We start from the raw sequence: 20,556 nt of genomic DNA on the forward strand, positions 1-20,556 counted from the left end.
TTCTTTCAGCGCGCGAATAAATTTTGCGCATGCGCCTATGTCGTCCCTCTGCGCCGCCTACTAACTAACACAACCACAGGCTACCCGTGCTATTTCAATTTCATACCGAAGACTAGTCGTTTCATCTAAAGCTATCGTGTTTTTAGCCTTACACAGGCTATCTAAAGAGACTATAGGCTACCCGTGTAATTTTAACATAACACAGGCAACCCGTGTCATATATAGCAACCAAATATAACCGTATCTTATAAAATTACACCAGGCAAGCTGTTTCATTTTCTTAATTTACACAGGCTACACGTGTCATTTAAAGCTAACACAGGCCACCCGTGTCATATAAAGCCACCACAGGCTCCCCATGCCAAAGCTTCCACGAGCTATATGTGTCAGGATATCTCCGAGCAGGATTGACAGTGGTCAAGTACTAATTTGCAGTAGTTTCGGACACGGTGGTCTGTTTCCGGACGCGAGTACAGCTCTTCTAGAAGCGGCAGCCCGTCTTCCTCCACAATGAGTCGACAGTACTTAATATCTAGTAAAGTAAAACAATATTATAAATTCTACAGCCAAACTGTATAGGACTGGTCTTTAAATCCGGCCTAGAAAGGGGAATCTCCCTGTTTGGCAGGAACCTGCCCGGTAGAAAAATGCGACTGTTATTTTTAGTCGTTGAAGAGCCACTGCCAGCCGCCATTTTGTCATCGTAACAAAGTACCAGGTGCGAAAAAGCATCCATTTGCATCGGCTGATTTTTGGGAAGTTATTGCGATACCTTTGGTTAAATTTGGTATCTAGACGGCTATTTTGACCTTTATTTTTGTCTTCTTTTATTCTAGCAAGTTAGTCCCTGCTTCTAACTTCAAAGCAAAGAACGCAGAGAACAAATCTTCAACGTATTTTCAAAACTTAGGCCTAATGAATGAATGGCTGGTACAAACCCGGTAGAAAAAAAACTACATTAAATTTTCTTGATTAATAGGAAAGCAGGCAGGCTACCGTGACCCGTACGTGAAGTGTTGCCCAGCGAATGAATCATGAGTTAGACAGGGTAACACTTCCACGCTTATCGACATCAATAGAGGTTATTTGCCGGGTGGGAGGTCCGTATCGTGAAATACCGTGACCGAGGTCTTGAAAATAATGACAGAGGCCGAAGAAGATATAGGAATCTCCGGACCGCTCTATAAGCCAATCAGAATGCGGGATTCGTTACCATTACCGCTAAAAAAGATACGTTATTGTACTCACGGTCCACGTTGCACAGGTTGGCGAGGGCCCACGTCGCCCAGTGTTGGATTGCGGGGGTTTCGTACTTGGGTATGAGTCGAAGAATGGGGCCAAAAGACCTGTGTGGAAAAGAGATATGTTAGGCTCGGTTCAGACGCTGTTCTTGAGTTCAGTCGTTCCAAATTCCTTATCTATTGTCTAGCTTGTTCGAGCAAGTACTTACAGACGACTAAGAAGAGTCCTATGCTGCAATAACAGCAAAACCATGTTTAGTTATACAAGGTTTTTCTTTGCCTGACAACTTGCTAATGCTGCATTCACACCAAAACCATGTTTAGTTATACAAGGTTTTTCTTTGCCTGACAACTTGCCAAGTTTCTCATTGTGTTGAATACTTACTAGCTAAGTGATTAATTAGTAACATGTACATCACAGTCTATTCACAGTCTATTTTGTTCTTGGTTCTGTCCACTCTTGGGAGATTGAGTTTTTGCCATTCGGTACTAGGCTTTATAAATTTAAATATTCTTTGTCAGCCGTCATTTTGTCATCCTAGCTCAACAGACCAAGTGTAAAGATGGATAACAACTATGTGGCGGATAAAGGGCTCTTACAAAGCTTCGTTCTATTTGAATAAATAAAATATTTTGTTTTTCTGAATAAATTTCTTGCACACTTTATAGTAAATAGTTTATGAATATTTAAGAAGTTTCTAGAAAGGTAATAGTGAAACGTCTCGGCCTATCAACTCTCCAGAATTAACAAAGGCATTTCTGACATTCCAGCATGCCTTTGCCGTTAGGTTGCTTAGTTATTACGCGGAGCATCACTTAAACGAGAAAACGTGCTAGCTTGCGTGCTAGCCTACTCCCTAGAGTTTAGATCGGGTTTCCTGTATTATTGAACAAATTTCGAGAAAGCGTGTGGTCTGGACGGGTTGCTTGTGACGATACATCTCTTATGCACCACAGGACACCCAAAGAAATCGCCATAGGCTAGACTGGTACTTACCTATAACTCATCTGCCGAGTGGCACCAATGTCCCACTTCTCCACACAATCGATCTGCGAAAACACGCCGAGTCAAATAGAAGCAGGTCCAATTGTAAGGGAGGAGGAGGAACATACCAATTTGCGCATGGCTTGGTCACGTGATAAACTCATTGTTTCAGCAGTCCACGCAGTAGGGCCGTCGGACGCCAAGTGACACAGGATACCCGCGGCGTTATAGCTGACCTCCAGTTCATTCACGGAGTCTAACAACTCACTGAAAATGGTCAATGTGCGAGCGATGAGAGAAGTAACGCCGGGTGGTTAGGGGCTGAAGCATAGTATACTTTACATAATCAACATCAGCTTGCCTCAACAGGCGACTTGTGTGGCGAATTCAACAGAAATGACTGCGCCCGTTACGCCAGTGAGCCATACAAAAAAATATTTTGATTAAACTCACCCATCTCTGACAAGTGATTCAAAAGCGCTAAAAAAATGTTAAAAGTTATTTTGCCGCTAAAAGCCGAACTCTTGCGAGTTTGCCAAGAGTCAGAAAAGTAACCAAAAGTCCTATGGTTGACACTGCAGTACTTATGGGAATTGACCGTGCTCTCCGACCTGTGGAAGGCTCGCGTTCACGAACAAATGACATCAGAGAAAACGGCCCATTACTGCCATTATTACTGCCTATGTCAGAGAGTGCAAATAAACAAACTTTGTTCCTTGTTAAAACTTGCACGATATTTAACTAACTGGTGGAGAAGTTAGTAATGTGTGGACTCACTAGAATACTTCTGCGTAGGCCATGAGCTGTGGTCTCAAGTAGTCCACTTCGGAGACATTACCCTAAAAACGAAAATCAACAGCTCAACTCATTCCATTCCAAAATCACAAAGCTTACAAAGCTGACCCACGAAGGGGTAAACGGGAAAATATAGCAGTGACAAGCCTGCCGTGCGTAGAGACTAGGACGAGACAACACCTTACCATGAGGCCCAACATGTTCCGCAGGAGATCTCGGTGGTGACCCAATCTCTGGGAAAAAAATAAATAAAAACGCGCTTGTTTGAGACAAAAGCGCTGAACACATCATTATTATAGTACATCATCATTATTAGTATAATTATCATCATTATATTATAATGATAATGACATCATGAGCGCGGAGAGGGGGGGGGGAGATCAGTGTTTCTTTGACGTTCGGGTTTATAAATAATATTTTACATCAACAAAAGCAGCAGTCTGGCTAGCGTAATAATCTAAATATCTTAATAGTCTGCGTTTTTTTTTATGTGGCAACGGTAATGAAATAACTGTCTCACCCGTTTGCATTCCATAAAAAGCGGCATCCCTCCATTTTCCATGAACAGCGCACAATTTTCCGGCGTCTCATCTGTGAACAAGATATGAAGACGAAGGCTATCAATTAAAGGGGTAATGTGATGGGTTTTCTGTGGGCCACGGTTTATTCAACAATCCACCATTAGAGGAGATGAAAGCTATCAATTAAAGGGGTAATGTCATGGGTTTTCTGTGGGCCACGGTTTATTCAACAATTCACTATTAGAGGAGACGGGAGCTATCAATTAAAGGGGTAGTGTCTTGAGTTTTCTGTGGGCCAGAAAACTCATGACGCTCTTCCTTTGCAAGGCGATTATTGGAATGATGACAATTATCAAGAGCTTAATAAACAAGGAATAGAAAGAAATTTTTAACAGCCGTGTTTGTCTAAAACTCGCTAAAAATTTACGTCCAGTAAATGTGTAAATTATCTTACTTTGTAGACTGCTTCTTTCGGTTAAACACATGCCAAGGTTGAATTATTTCAAGCAGAGACCTGGTTATATTGTACAGGTAAGATTAAAGTATTTATGTTGCTTTTGAGGGTAAAATAGGGTAAGATCTATTTTTGTTTTGAAGAGCTCGCGTTTTCAAGCGAAATTGATTTATTGCTTGGGCAGAAAATGCCAGCTATCGGATGTGGTTCAAAACGATGCGCTAAAAAGTTTACCTATCGGGCTACACGACAAGAAGATGAAGAAAAAAATCTACCGTGTTTTTTATGGATTAAGAAGCCTCAGTTTCTATTCCATAATACACTAATAGCTTGAAATGTACAAATGATCTTTAGAATATTTTAGTCTCTTTCAAAGCTTCCATATCTTAGCGACATGCTCTACCAAAATTAGAGAGATCGGAGGTCGTCTTGGGATAAAAAAGCTTCGTCAAAAAAAATGTCCGCGATCCACCTTAACTACACTAGGTACTACAAAACAGAACGAAGACAAAGGGTTTTTATTTGGCGATTCCAAAACCAAACTCTGAAGGGCTTTAATGCAGAGTGGCACACGTATTATTGTAAACTAATTGGAACAGTCCGTATCTACGCACTGACGACGGGTATGGTCAGTCACGTGTGAAGCGCATTTGATCATGTCTCGCGATGGTAGTTTTTGCCATTCAAATACTAAACATTGATAAACAAAGATCGTTGGTGGCGACAGGTTAAATGGTTTGGGAATCGTTTATAGCGATGGTTAAATTGTTTGGAGACCGTTCCATAGCGATGGTTAAATTGTTTGGAGACCGTTCATAGCGATGGTTAAATGGTTTGGAGACCGTTTATAGCGATGGTTAAATGGTTTGGAGACCGTTTATAGCGATGGTTAATTAAATTGTTTAGAGACCGTTCATAGCGATGGTTAAATGGTTTGGAGATTGTTCATAGCGATGGTTAAATAGTTTGGAGACCGTTCATAGCGACGGTTAAATTGTTTCGAGACCGTTCATAGCGATGGTTAAATGGTTTGAAGATCGTTTATAGCGATGGTTAATTAAATAGTTTGGAGACCGTTCATAAGATGCTTAAATTGTTTGGAGACCGTTCATAGCGGTGGTTAAATTGTTTGGAGACCGTTCATAGCGATGGTTAAATGGTTTGGAGACCGTTTATAGCGATGGTTAAATGGTTTGGAGACCGTTCATAGCGACGGTTAAATTGTTTCGAGACCGTTCATAGCGATGGTTAAATGGTTTGAAGATCGTTTATAGCGATGGTTAATTAAATAGTTTGGAGACCGTTCATAAGATGCTTAAATTGTTTGGAGACCGTTCATAGCGGTGGTTAAATTGTTTGGAGACCGTTCATAGCGATGGTTAAATGGTTTGGAGACCGTTTATAGCGATGGTTAAATGGTTTGGAGACCGTTTATAGCGATGGTTAAATTGTTTCGAGACCGTTTATAGCGATGGTTAATTAAATTGTTTAGAGACCGTTCATAGGATGGTTAAATTGTTTGGAGACCGTTTATAGCGGTGGTTAAATTGTTTCGAGACCGTTCATAGCGATGGTTAAATGGTTTGGAGATCGTTTATAGAGATGGTTAATTAAATAGTTTGAAGACCGTTCATAGGATGGTTAAATTGTTTGGAGACCGTTCATAGCGGTGGTTAAATGGTTTGGAGACCGTTTATAGCGATGGTTAATAAAATAGTTTGAAGACCGTTCATAGGATGGTTAAATAGTTTGGAGACCGTTCATAGCGGTGGTTAAATGGTTTGGAGACCGTTTATAGCTATGGTTAAATTGTTTGGAGACCGTTCATAGCGATGGTTAAATTGTTTGGAGACCGTTCATAGGATGGTTAAATAGTTTGAAGACCGTTCATAGCGGTGGTTAAATTGTTTGGAGACCGTTCACAGCGATGGTTAATTAAATAGTTTGAAGACCGTTCATAGCGGTGGTTAAATTGTTTGGAGACCGTTCATAGCGATGGTTAAATGGTTTGGAAAACATGTTTTCACTCACCAGTGACATTCCAAAGAGCACTCCAGCAACATTCAAGAACACCGCCAACCTCCTGCATCCAACATTAACATGAAAAGTAACAAACAAATCAAGAAATAATAAGGGAAGCCTCGGTGGCGCAGTTGGCAGAGCGTCGCTCTGTAGTGACTCTGACTCTCACCACTGGGTTCCGGGTTCGATTCCCGGTTCCGACGTCGCGTTCCTTAGCGGTGATCCGTGGTAAGACATGAGTTGTATGGCGGCTTCCCATGCCTTCAACTCGACCACGTCTGAAACTGCGCTATCTCAATTCAGTTTCCAGCTGCAACGAGTGTGAAAATAGCTTCCCCTATTTTTATTTCTTTATTTATTAGAAATCATGTTATGTGAATACCCTTCTCTCCGCTACCCCTAAACAGTTATAACAATACAAGACTTTAGCTGTCGTTGATGTTATCTGAGGTTAGCAGATGTTTTTGCATGCGTTTGCATGTTTACTCACCGGTCTCTCAGAGTCTAGCTTTTGTCTCATGACTTGTAAAACCATCTGATAAAAAAGCATGTAAGTTCAAAGTACAAGGTGAGAAAAAAAAAACAAAGAGGGAGAACTATTGGTATGTTTTTAAATAGGTAGCCCTTGGCTTATACGGCCAAGTGCAGACTCGGGTTCTATGGTTACATGGGTGTGTGATACCACCCTAGGGTGCCCCCCTCTGGGCTAATTTCTGCAGACTCTTATCCTTACCGTACTTCCGAGATATCAGAATTGTGATTTTTCCACACTCCTCCCCCTGACCTTCCTTCTGGTCGCTATATACGCCACATCCCTCCCCCTTACCTTTCTTCTGGTCGCTATATACGCCACACCCCTCCCCCTAACCTTCCTTCTGGTCACTATAAAAGGCACACCCCTCCCCCTGACCTTACTTCTGGTCGCTACAGACTCCACTTCCCCCCTGGCCTCCTTTCTGGTCACTAGAGACTCCACACCCCTCCCCCCTGGCCTCCTTTCTGGTCACTAGAGACTCCACACCCCTCCCCCCTGACTTCCATTCTGGGGCCGGATCCTGAAAAGCCGATTAGCGCTAACCTAGGGTTAAATTTGCCCTAACCCACGATTTAATTTTTACCCCCGGATTAGTTCTGTTCCCGAAAAGCTGGTAAGCGCTAACTCTGGGTTAGTTTGGAGGTAAAATCTAACCCTGCTCGCGAGATGGGTTAACTCGCTAACCTACGGTTTAGTTGGCGTAACACAGGCCTCCCGAATTTGGTAGCAGAACTAAAATTTCATAAAATGAAATTGCCGACAAAAAAGATGTTACACAAAACAATATAGGGATAAAATATCCTAACATTTCGCTTTGTTATGCGACCTTCGTTGCGATGCTGAATCGAAAACAAAAAGTTACTGTTAAGTTACAGTTATACAAATTTATACTTGAGATGAATCTGTCTCGCTAGTGTCAAGCATCAACTTGAATCCTGCAAATGACATGTTTGGCAATGAAATAAGGGTAATTACAGGCGATGTAGAGGTGTTTTGGAGCTTCTTTGCGAAAATAAAACCACCAAAGGTAAATTTTAGTTGCTCTCTCCTGATCTACTGGGTATCCTGTGTGAATTTTACTTGTCAAACTAGTTTTTCACTCGCTTTATTCAGGGTGAGTAAATCGGGGGATTACTTGGCTTTCGGGAACGGTGAGTTATCCGTAGGTTAGCCTAAGATTAGCGAATTTTAACCCGGGATTGGCGCTGATCTAAGGTTACGTTAATCAGCCTTTCAGGAACCGGCCCCAGGTCACTACAGAAGGACCTTTATTATGGTTGCCACAGGCCCCAAAGACCTTCATCCCAGACTCTACGGTCTCTCAACCTTACCTTGACGCCTTCCAAATCTCTCCCAACTGTGACTTTCTGGTCATCATGAACCTGTGCCCACAAACAGTATGTTATTGGTATTCACGCAAGGTTACAAAAGTGGAACCCAGATAACTCGACCTAAATCTAAGTTCCCTATAGACTGATATTTAGTCATCTCTGCTCGGATAACGCGAAATCACGGCTAACTTGGACTGACTTCCAGTTTCCTAGAGACTAATTTTCGGCCATTTCACATTTGAGATTACAAAATTGACAATATCCCATCACATGTTGCCTGTTTAAGGCTCAATATTGTTCGGGAGAGTATGATCATAAATACACTTGTGCTTACCTGGCATGGTTCCTTACCTGGCATGGTTCTATACCTGGCATGGTTGCTTACCTGGCATGGTTCCTTATCTGGTATGGTTCCTTACCTGGCATGGTTCCTTATCTGGTATGGTTGCTTACCTGACATGGTTGCTTACCTGGCATGGTTCCTTACCTGGTATGGTTCCTTACCTGGCATGGTTGCTTACCTGGCATGGTTGCTTACCTGACATGGTTGCTTACCTAGCATGGTTCCTTATCTGGCATGGTTCCTTACCTGGCATACTAGAAGGTTACAGAGACCAATAGCGATCCTCTGGATAAAGTCCGTCCTATGCAGTGTGGCAGACTTTAGTAGAACCCGCGACACAATGGTTCCTTGCCTGGCATGGTTGCTTACCTGGCATGGTTGCTTACCTGGCATGGTTCCTTATCTGGCATGGTTCTATACCTGGCATGGTTCTATACCTGGCATGGTTCCTTACCTGGCATGGTTGCTTACCTGGCATGGTTCCTTATCTGGTATGGTTCCTTACCTGGCATGGTTGCTTACCTGGCATGGTTGCTTACCTGACATGGTTCCTAACTTGGCACGGTTCCTTACCTAGTATGGTTGCTTACCTGACATGGTTCCTAACTTGGCACGGTTCCTTACCTGGCATGGTTGCTTACCTGGCATGGTTGCTTACCTGGCATGGTTGCTTAACTGGCATGGTTCCTTACCTGGCATGGTTCCTTACCTGGCATACTAGAAGGTTACAGAGACCAATAGCGATCCTCTGGATAAAGTCCGTCCTATGCAGTGTGGCAGACTTTAGTAGAACCCGCGACACAATGGTTCCTTACCTGGCATGGTTGCTTACCTGGCATGGTTGCTTACCTGGCATGGTTCCTTATCTGGCATGGTTCCTTACCTGGCATGGTTGATTACCTGGCATGGTTGCTTACCTGACATGGTTCCTAACTTGGCACGGTTCCTTACCTAGTATGGTTGCTTACCTGGCATGGTTGCTTACCTAGCATAGTTCCTTATCTGGCATGGTTCCTTACCTGGCATGGTTCCTTACCTGGCATGGTTCCTTACCTGGCATGGTTCCTTACCTGGCATACTAGAAGGTTACAGAGACCAATAGCGATCCTCTGGATAAAGTCCGTCCTATGCAGTGTGGCAGACTTTAGTAGAACCCGCGCAACTCTTTTGTACTCGAATTCCTATCACGCACAAAAAGAAGGTGTTTATAAATACAGGAATACAGCAAGGGCACACGCCCAGATTGGGCTAGTAAAGAAAATCAACTACTTTGCAACGCATCATATGATTATTTCAAGTAATAACTCCTTTACAAAACAAACGATGGAACGTGTTACAGTACATAAGAAAGTAGTTAATGTTTGGCCACTGAACCTAGATAAAATGATGGCCAATATTACAATTATTTTGACGTAACGGTTCCCAACAACATGAAAGCATCTAAATTTGTACTAATTTTACGTGAAAAAAAAAACACATTTGGGGCCGTTCATTCTTTGTAAGAAGTTGATACATCAAGGCACGCTGTTGGAGTATGTTGTGGTGGGAGTATGCTCCCTGCAGTTGGAGTATGTTGTGGTGGGAGTATGCTCACTGCAGTTGGAGTATGTTGTGGTGGGAGTATGCTCCCTGCAGTTGGAGTATGTTGTGTTGGGAGTATGCTCCCTGCAGTTGGAGTATGTTGTGGTGGGAGTATGCTCCCTGCAGTTGGAGTATGTTGTGTTGGGAGTATGCTCCCTGCAGTTGGAGTATGTTGTGGTGGGAGTATGCTCCCTGCAGTTGGAGTATGTTGTGGTGGGAGTATGCTCCCTGCAGTTGGAGTATGTTGTGGTGGGAGTATGCTCCCTGCAGTTGGAGTATGTTGTGGTGGGAGTATGCTCCCTGCAGTTGGAGTATGTTGTGGTGGGAGTATGCTCCCTGCAGTTGGAGTATGTTGTGGTGGGAGTATGCTCCCTGCAGTTGGAGTATGTTGTGGTGGGAGTATGCTCCCTGCAGTTGGAGTATGTTGTGGTGGGAGTATGCTCCCTGCAGTTGGAGTATGTTGTGGTGGGAGTATGCTCCCTGCTGTTGGAGTATGTTGTGGTGGGAGTATGCTCCCTGCAGTTGGAGTATGTTGTGGTGGGAGTATGCTCCCTGCAGTTGGAGTATGTTGTGTTGGGAGTATGCTCCCTGCAGTTGGAGTATGTTGTGGTGGGAGTATGCTCCCTGCAGTTGGAGTATGTTGTGTTGGGAGTATGCTCCCTGCAGTTGGAGTATGTTGTGGTGGGAGTATGCTCCCTGCAGTTGCAGTTCATTCTCCCCAATCCTGCATTCACCAACAATTCCAGCTAAAGAAACCCCCAAGAGTACCGTAGTAAAAAATATTATCCCCATGGTCATGACATTGAAAAAATGACACGTTGACACGTTGAGAGCGGGCTAAACGAAAATGGAGAAAAAAACAGCAGATACACAAAATTCAACTTACAACTTCCACAGGTATCCTGAAGTTACAAAGTGTAAGGCAGCAGTTCTTTTGAAGCTAATAACAAAAACCATCACAGTAGTTAAAAAAAACGAATGTCAAAGGAAGGCACTGCTCGCGTTTGCAATACACCAACAGGCTATTTGCATTATTTTTAAATTCCAACTCAATAATCATAGAAATGGCCGCGGCCGTCACGCCAGAGAGCGATGAAAATAAAAGTTTTTCAACAAAAATGAGCCCTTTCTAACAAAGATACTTTCTGGCTTATTTGTAAAGCGCCCTCGCTTGTTGTTGTTGTTGTTTGCCGCCAAAAGCCGCAACGCTTGCGAGTTTGCCACCCAAAAGGTCACATGACTTCTAAGGACAAGGTCGCCCATTTAGTGATTCTTCAAAGACTCTACACTACCATAAAGCAATCCAATACATGCATTGTTGCGCCATTTACTACCTGACTGTAAACAACAACAAGAGTATTGATTATTTGATTGGTCAAGGCGGTTTGATTGACACGGGTGTACACACCTGCTCCTCTGCGATGTGGTTTTCCATGGAATCCAGAGTGACAGTGACGATCTGACGGCGCTGCTCGGCCGTCACTCCTGTCGGCTGCTCATCATTCTCAGAGTGATCGTCTCTAGAGAGATGGTACAGTGACGCACTGCAATAAAATAGTTGTACCTCTATAAAGCGACCACCCTCAGGATAGTTGTACCTCTATAAAGCAATCACCCTCAATAGTTGTACCTCTATAAAGCGACCACCCTCAGGATAGTTGTACCTCTATAAAGCGACCACCCTCAGGAAAGAGACAAGTGATGTATACAGTGGCACCTCTATTAAGCGGCCACCCTAGAAATACAGGCACACCTGACAGTGCTGAATAACGTATGCGCATGCGTGTGTTCTGGCGAAAACAAACAAAAACTCAGTGTTGACTCATTCGAGTAAAGGTCCAAAAGGATGACTTCAGTCGTTGTTTTGACTAACTGTACAGCATTAAAACCATACTGTACAAAAAATGACAGGTTTGTTTGATAATGGGGGAGTCATAAAGAAAATTATAGCCTTAGGTTTGGTCTAATTTTTGTAGCATTCACCAAAATGTGACAGTTCGCCGGTAAAACGCCGCCAAACAAAAAGGCTGGTTTAACCGCGCGGTACTGGAACCAGTCTTGCGTTTTTCAGCACTGGTGGCACACCTCAATTCTCTGATAATCTTTTGTACTGTATATCTAATGTTATTGTATATTTTCATGTCTCACCTTCCAGCAATTTGGATCTTGTGATCCGTCATGTTGCTTGTCATTGCATTCAACACAAGCTATAACAAAAACAACATGAGAATCAGTTCGCCCTACAGTAGGACCAAGGAGCATGTGGCTTGTCATTGCATTTAGCAGAAGCTAGAACAAAAGCATGAGAGTCAGGCTAGGTGCAAGGAGCTCAAACAGTCCTACTCAACCCGAAATTAAGTGTCCTATGTTGAAGAATTTCTAAGAAATCACCCATCTGAACCTGTGGGACCCGAACTGGTTCAAAAAGGCCCAGGAAGCTATTATTCTCTGATTCAGCTTCCAGGGACACAGAGAACCTTCAGCAGTATCTGCACACCTCAGGGATCAAGGTCAGACCACAGGGTGTGGAGAGAGATTGTGCAGGCCACCTCACCAGAGGCGAAAGGATGATGATGATAGTTGATGAAATCTATGCAATGTGAAACCACAGCACTCACATTACAAACTTACTTGGTCTTTATCTGGTTGCCAACAGCATTTACATTATAAACTTACTTGGTGTCTACATTATCTGGTCGCTCTCAGGACTTACATTACAAACTTTCTTGATTTCTACCTGGTTGCCAACAGCGCTTACATTACAAACTTCCTTGGTCTCTATCCGGTTGTGATTACTCCGGACCAAATTGAAGAGCTCTCTCATGGCACTGATAAGAAAGGTGGGTCTGTTGAGGTAGTGTCTGAGGGATGCTATAATCTGGTCCTCTCCGGACTCCCCTGTCACCTACAAGACAGATGAAAAGGGATCAACTGAAAGGATCACTGAAGATCAGCTGTACTGTATGGAGGACTGGGTCAAGGGAACTACAGGTCAGTGTGCATATAGCTGATAAGGATCAACTGAAAGGAGCACTGAGCTGAGGATCAGCTGTACTGTATGGAGGACTGGGTCAAGGGAACTACAGATCAGTGTGCATATAGCTGATAAGGATCAACTGAAAGGATCACTGAAGATCAGCTGTACTGTATGGAGGACTGGGTCAAGGGAACTACAGATCAGTGTGCATATAGCTGATAAGGACCAACTGAAAGGAGCGCTGAGGATCAGCTGTACTCTATGGAGGACTGGGTCAAGGGAACTACAGATCAGTGTGCATATACAGTACCGCTCTCGAACATGTGGACATATGTTCGCGAAATTGTTCGCGAAATTCGCGAACAGCTGATGTTCGCGAACACAGTGTTCGCAAACAGACCGGGACAAACCGATTGACAAACGGGAACTCGTACCGTGTAACCGAAGACTTACAGTACTGATACTGACTTAAAATACATACAGGAGTTCTGCAAGCGATTCAAATAAATTGTTCGTGTAAAAGTCAGCTGAGAGCTATGGTTATCGTTAAAATCAGAAACAACAAATTCAGTTATAGTCTGATATGCCTTCAGTTCAATTATTTGTAGACGATCAAGACAAGACACTTTCAAGTTTGAGAAATAAAGACGATAAAGATGGCGGATGAAAGCCAAAGCATGAGAAGGATTCGATCGTGGATTTACGAGGGTAGACACAGGCAAAAAAGTTAGTTAGTTTATTCTGAAAAGCTTGCCTCGAAGAGGGAAGGAATGTCGATCGCTTGATATTCTTCGAAGATTGTCGAATGTGACAACTGCTAGCGAATACTTTTGAACAGCGGGAAGCCATTTATTTAACAAATAGTGGTATTACACACGGGATAATAAATTTGGGGAAGGAATGCCGATCGCTTGATATCCTTCGAAGATTTTCGAATGTGTGAAAACTGCTAGCGAAGAATTTTGAAATTCTATTTGACAAATACTTGTAATAAACACGGGAGAAGGAATGCCGATCGCTTGATATCCTTCGAAGATTTTCGAATGTGTGAAAACTGCTAGCGAAGAATTTTGAAATTCTATTTGACAAATACTTATAATAAACACGGGAGAAGGAATGCCGATCGCTTGATATCCTTCGAACATTTTCGAATGTGTGAAAACTGCTAGCGAAGAATTTTGAAATTCTATTTGACAAATACTTGTAATAAACACGGGAGAAGGAAGGCCGATCGCTTGATATCCTTCGAAGATTTTCGAATGTGTGAAAACTGCTAGCGAAGAATTTTGAACATCGGAAAGCCATCTCTTTAACAAAGACTTGTATTAGACACGGGAGAATAAGTTTGAGGTGGGAATGCCGATCGCTTGATATTCTACAAAACCCGAAAAGAAGACATTTATAGTAGAGCATGTTGTCGCTGACTCATGTATTCGAACACAAACGACTACTACTCACAGTTTTCACACATTCGAAAATCTTCGAAGAATATCAAGCGATCGGCATTCCTTCCTCAAACTAATTCTCCCGTGTCTAATACAAGTTTTTGTCAAATAAATGGCTTCCCAGTGTTCAAAAGGATTGGCTAGCAGTTTTCACACAATCGAAAATCTTCGAATAATATCAAGCGATCGGCATTCCCTCCTCAAACTAATTCTCCCGTGTTTAGTACAAGTCTTTGCTTTGTCAAATAATGGCTTCCCGCTTTCAAAAGTCTTCCCTAGCAGTTTTCACACATTCGAAAATCTTCGAAGAATATCAAGCGATCGGCATTCCTTTCTCAAACTAATTCTCATGTGTTTATTACATGTCTTTGTCAAATAAATGGCTTCACGCTGTTATTAAGTCTTCGCTAGCAGTTTTCACACATTTAGAAAATCTTCGAATAATATCAAGCGATCGATCGGCGTTCCTTCCTCAAACTAATTCTCCTGTGTTTATTGCATGTCTTTGTCAAATAATGGCTTCCCGCTGTTATTAAGTCTACGCTAGCAGTTTTCACACATTTCGAAAATCTTCGAAGAAAATCAAGCGATCGGCATTCCCTCCTCAAACTAATTCTCCCGTGTTTAGTACAAGTCTTTGCTTTGTCAAATAAATGGCTTCCCGCTTTTCAAAGTTTTCGCTAGCAGTTAACACACATTCGACAATCTTCGAAGAATATCAAGAGATCGGCATTCCCTCCTCAAACTAATTCTTATGTGTTTATTACATGTCTTTGTCAAATAAATGGCTTCCCGCTGTTATTAAGTCTTCGCTAGCAGTTTTCACACATTTCGAAAATCATCGAAGAATATCAAGCGATCGGCATTCCTTCCCCAAATTATATACAGCTATACTGTATGGAGGACTGGGTCAAGGGAATTACAGATCAGTGTGCATATAGCTGATAAGGACCAACTGAAAGGAGCGCTGCGGATCAGCTGTACTGTATGCAGCAATGGTTATTTTCTAATTCGAGCCATTTGAACCTGCCTCTTAGAATAAAGGAAAACCAAACCTCAGCTCATTTCAAACTCACCACATTAGCTGGAATATTGGGATAATAGCATACTTCTGTAAGACACAGGCCAAGGAAGTGTAAGCGTGGGTGAGGTGGACCAAACACCTTCAAGTCTTCCTTCTCAAATACTGCAGTTCCTAGAGACAAAACATGAAAGGTTAATAGGCACACATCTAAGAATTGACAAGCAATGCTGAATTGCATTTAGTGGCTATAGTTACAGAAGAAAAAAAAAGAATTTCAGATTTGAAAAATGTTTTCCATCAGAGATGACTTTTGAGCTAACTGTAGTACCTGTGAAAAGAGGTATCATTTATTTATTAAAGAGAACCAGGAAATGTAAACAATAAAAGGAATACAATAATACAATGATCTCACCAGAAATATCTAGAAACACAAGTTTTGGCAGCTGGGATAGGCTGTGTAGCATTTCCCCATCAATGTAAGGTGGCTCAACATCCATGCCAAAGTCTCTTCCATCCTTTGACAGGTCAAGATGTTGTAGAGAGTCAAGCTGCACAATTGTGTCAATAGACTTTTTGAAATCCTCCAGACCAAGACAGTTGTATAAGATAAGTTGGCGTAAATTCCTGGAGAAGAATAATGCACAGTCAACAACTACATAGTGGTCTAACACAAATCCTGCATTTCGATTGGCTGAGCTACTAATGGTCTATCAGGTGATCAAAGGTGTTTAACTGAATTATTGAATACTGACATGCTACCCCACAAAAATAAAAAAAGGCAACCAGATACAATACTGTATGGGGATTTTAAATGACAAGAAAACAAGTGAAAGTGATAAATCCATGTAATGTATTATAGCTGGAATACCAGAGAGACAGCATTTTTATTGTGTTTGTTTGCAAACACAATAACATTTTGAAGCATGGTTTTCAAGTAAAAAAAAAATGGAAGAAGAAAAAAAGGAAGAAAAAGAGAAAAAAAGAAATTGAAAATATCTGTCCACAAAAGGTATGTGGAAATGGTATTGTCCTCACAAGAAAGTTGTGTTTGTAAGTATACATAATCCATTTTGTAACTTGTACGCATACTTAAAGCTAATTGGCTTTAGTAAAGATGGAAAAAAAGACAGGACTGAATTCAAAGTCATCTTGATGCAATCAATATGAACAGCCATTGGCCAGCAATTGAAACAACCACCAATAAGGAAACCATTTTCAATTGTCACTGATCATGCATTTGAGGCAGCAAACAAAACACTAAATGCCATTTGCAAACAAACAAACAAACAAAGGATGGGGAAAACTAAGTCAACTGACATAAAAAGCCTATCACTAAGTGTGTCAATCATAAACAACTATTACATGACTCTCTACTGCTACATGTGCCGCATGTAGTACCAGCCGCATGTCGCATGTATGTTAATTAATAACGAGCATGGATACTCACTAAGATCTGGCAGTATGAATACCTACAAACATATTTCTGTAACTAAATGCTTTGGTGACTTTTTGTAACTTTTCGATTTCTGTAATATTATAACGCTATATGTGCTGGCCCTTTGCCTTAATTCAGTCTGCAATACTGCCATGGCAATTGAATAAAACCCTATCTACTCTATCTATCTATCTACTCTACTCTTAAGTCTTTTTCTGTAAAACCTCTAGTCCAGGCCTGGACTATCTTTGCACTCAACATTCTAATCATACAGAATGCCTGGTCTGGACTACAGTATATAACAACTTTAGAATCATGTGTAAGGCTTAAGTTTATGCTCTTTGGTATGTAACGGGAAATGGGAAAAGACAGACATCCAGTCATGCCATTATATTGAAAGTATTCAAAGGAAAGGAAACCCTTTCACTGCACTAAAAATATAGTGCCAATGATTGGATGAATCATTCGTCTTCACGCTAAAAGCCTAATTTTGAGATTAGAAGAAAATAAAAAAGTATAGAAAAAAAGAGCCCCTGCATACTCCTAGGAAAGGCCTTATCACAGACCATTTGAAAGTTTTGTGTTATACTCTGTAAACACTTTCTCTATCAAGTAATATGTTAGTATATAAAACTCGGGAACCTCGCAAGAACAAGCGATTTGATTGGTTGAGAAACTCGGGATAAAATGTGATATTTTCCTCGCACCAAAATCAAGCAAAATGGCGGGTGTAAAAGCCAATTTTCAAGTCTTTCTGAAAAAAATATGCTGTAAAGCTCGTTTTATATACTAAAACAATTATATTATTTCCATTTCAGCGGATAGTGGCTTTAAAAATATCTGTCTCAAGCATTTAGCCCTCGGTAGATATTTCGCCACTATCCACCTCAATGGAAATGGTATAATTGTTAATTATACCTTTAAAAACCAGATTAAATTTTCTAACTGCATTTTCAATCACATTACATGGATAAGCCAACAAAATTTAGAAAAAAATCCATTATTCAGAACATTACTTCTTGAGGATGAAGACATTGAGATTTGGTTGGTATCATATCATTCTGTAACTAGTTATATTATGATAGCCATAATATATCTACCATAATTTTTAAATGCCTCTTTACATTTGATGCATACAGTAAATAGAAAATGTAAACAAATGGTGTATATTGAATTAAAAATTGACATCACGATTATTTTTAAAATCACCAACTTACCCGTTCAATATTTCAAGCGGGGCGATACTTTTTATATCCCGACAGTTTGAAAGGTCCAGACTGGTCAAATGCCGCATATTTTTCACGGGACCCAGATCTGTAATCACAGTCTCGGCAAGATTTAAAACTTGCAATTGTTGGAGTCCCTCTGACACAATCTCAAAGTCGTATTGCTCGATCAAGGTTTTACTGAGGTCCAGAAAGCGTAGATTATTCAGCTTCGCCACGTCACAAAAATCCATAATCCTTATACACTGTCCAATGTTTAAGCATTTTAGGGTGTTCTTGCATTGACAAATGTGCTTAATTCCATGTTGTGTGACTTCTAAACATCTTGATATGTTGAGTTCGCGTATCGGTTGACATGATATCAACTGCAGCCCTCGGTCAGTGATCGATGCGCCTTTTAAATTCACTCTCACAATACGACTTGTTTGGGGATTGGAAAAAGAGCTCAGGAAATTATCCGTACAATCTCCTGATTTAAGCCTCTTGGAAATAAATGCCTCGCACACATCTTCAGGCAGAAAAACAACTCCCGAAGTCTTGAACGTCGCAGCGTCGAAGAGTTTTAAGGATTTGTCCATACATAGATCAAGCAGTGATGTTACTTCACCCCGCGTCATTTTGGCCCAATTTCCTTTCCACTGACCACTGTGGGGTCCAAACAATATTAATCCATATCACAAGGGTAGAAACAGCCTGTGTATTTCAGCCAGACGGTGAAAAATGGCGGATTTCTTCACCAAATATCGCGTACTTGGTCGAGAAGTAAAAACATTGTTTGTGATGCATGACGGGTAATTTCTACGGGTTACCTGTGGGCGGATGTAGGTGGGGAGGGTGAACGATGTCACAAACTTGACCGACGCTTCATGTTGGCTACAAGCTGTAGGAATTCAATTTTCCTTTTTGAAATTCTTAATTTCTCTTCACGTCAATTAGAATAGTGGAATAATAGTAGAATAATTATCAATCACATTCTCAAAGAAACTTCCAATGAACACACTGCTTTCAATATTTTGAAATATTTTTTGATGATGTGACTGATAATTTAGAGCGGATGGCCTGTTTAATATCTTGGATTCTAATAGATTCTTTTGTCCTTTGACGGTTGAGGTTTCCGCCGGATTTCCGGAAGTAAACTGGTGACAATGCGGCTTTAAATCACTGCAATGAAGTTTTGGTATTTTGAGCTGGATTCGTGCCGTTTCTGGGTAACTACTTTAAGTACGCATCCTGAAGTGTATCATAAGATAGTGTATACCACAACATACGTACACACGATACACACCATCCACAGCTATCTACACCATACACAGCTATCCACACCATACACAGCTATCCACACCATACACAGCTATCCACACCATACACAGCTATCTACACCATACACAGCTATCTACACCATACACAGCTATCTATAGCTATCCACACCATACACAGCCATCCACGCCATCCACAGCTATCCACGCCATACACAGCTATCCACACCATACACAGCTATCCACACCATACACAGCTATCCACACCATACACAGCCATCCACGCCATACACAGCTATCCACGCCATACACAGCTATCCACGCTATACACAGCTATCCACACCATACACAGCTATCCACACCATACACAGCTATCTACACCATACACAGCTACACAGCTATCCATAGCTATCCACACCATACACAGACATCCACGCCATACACAGCTATCCACGCTATACACAGCTATCCACAGCTATCTACACCATACACAGCTACACAGCTATCCATAGCTATCCACACCATACACAGCCATTCACTCCATACACAGCTATCCACACCATACACAGCTATCCACACCATACACAGCTATCCACACCATACACAGCTATCGACACCATACACAGCTACACAGCTATCCATAGCTATCCACACCATACACAGCCATCCACGCCATACACAGCTATCCACGCCATACACAGCTATCCACGCTATACACAGCTATCCACAGCTATCTACACCATACACAGCCATCCACACCATACACAGCTATCTACACCATACACACCCATCCACACCATACACAGCTATCCACGCTATACACAGCTATCCACACCATACACAGCTATCCACGCTATACACAGCTATCCACACCATCCACAGCTATCCACACCATACACAGCCATCCACAGCTATCCACACCATACAAAGCTATCCACACCATCCATATCCATCTACACCATACACAGCTATCCACACCATACACAGCTATCCACACCATACACAGCTATCCACGCTATACACAGCTATCCACACCATACACAGCTATCTACACCATACACAGCTATCCACACCATACACAGCTATCCAGACCATCCACAGCTATCCACACCATCCCCAGCTATCCACACCATTCACAGCTATCCACACCATACACAGCCATCCACAGCTATCCACACCATACACAGCGATCCACACCATCCACATCTATCCACACTATACACAACCATACACACCATACACAGCTATCCAGACCATACACAGCCATCCACACCATACACAGCTATCCACACCATACACAGCTATCCACACCATACACAGCTATCTACACCATACACAGCTATCTACACCATACACAGCTACACAGCTATCCATAGCTATCCACA

General features: G+C 41.9%; 1 protein-coding gene across 2 annotated transcripts; it reads right to left on the reverse strand.

Annotated features, from left to right (window-relative positions):
* Nucleotides 1-81: 81 nt before the first annotated feature.
* On the reverse strand, nt 82-18,696 carry LOC5509759 (protein zer-1 homolog). Of its 2 annotated transcripts, none has more exons than XM_048730925.1 (18): nt 17,907-18,696; nt 15,667-15,878; nt 15,307-15,425; nt 12,522-12,713; nt 11,957-12,015; nt 11,217-11,352; nt 10,695-10,748; nt 9,298-9,408; nt 7,885-7,935; nt 6,509-6,553; nt 6,028-6,079; nt 3,542-3,612; nt 3,207-3,254; nt 3,004-3,065; nt 2,355-2,493; nt 2,239-2,291; nt 1,249-1,346; nt 82-532 (listed from the first exon to the last, which is right to left on the reverse strand). In XM_048730925.1, exons 1-18 carry the CDS (start codon nt 18,530-18,532, stop codon nt 387-389), a joined length of 2,274 nt encoding a protein of 757 aa, XP_048586882.1. In that variant the 5' UTR covers nt 18,533-18,696; the 3' UTR covers nt 82-386. The 2 variants fall into 2 exon arrangements, with proteins under 2 accessions (XP_048586882.1, XP_048586884.1); XM_048730927.1 differs by having other exon boundaries at nt 12,567-12,713; nt 17,907-18,695.
* Nucleotides 18,697-20,556: the final 1,860 nt, after the last annotated feature.

Source organism: Nematostella vectensis, chromosome 8, assembly GCF_932526225.1.
Source record: "Nematostella vectensis chromosome 8, jaNemVect1.1, whole genome shotgun sequence".
NCBI lineage: Eukaryota > Metazoa > Cnidaria > Anthozoa > Actiniaria > Edwardsiidae > Nematostella > Nematostella vectensis.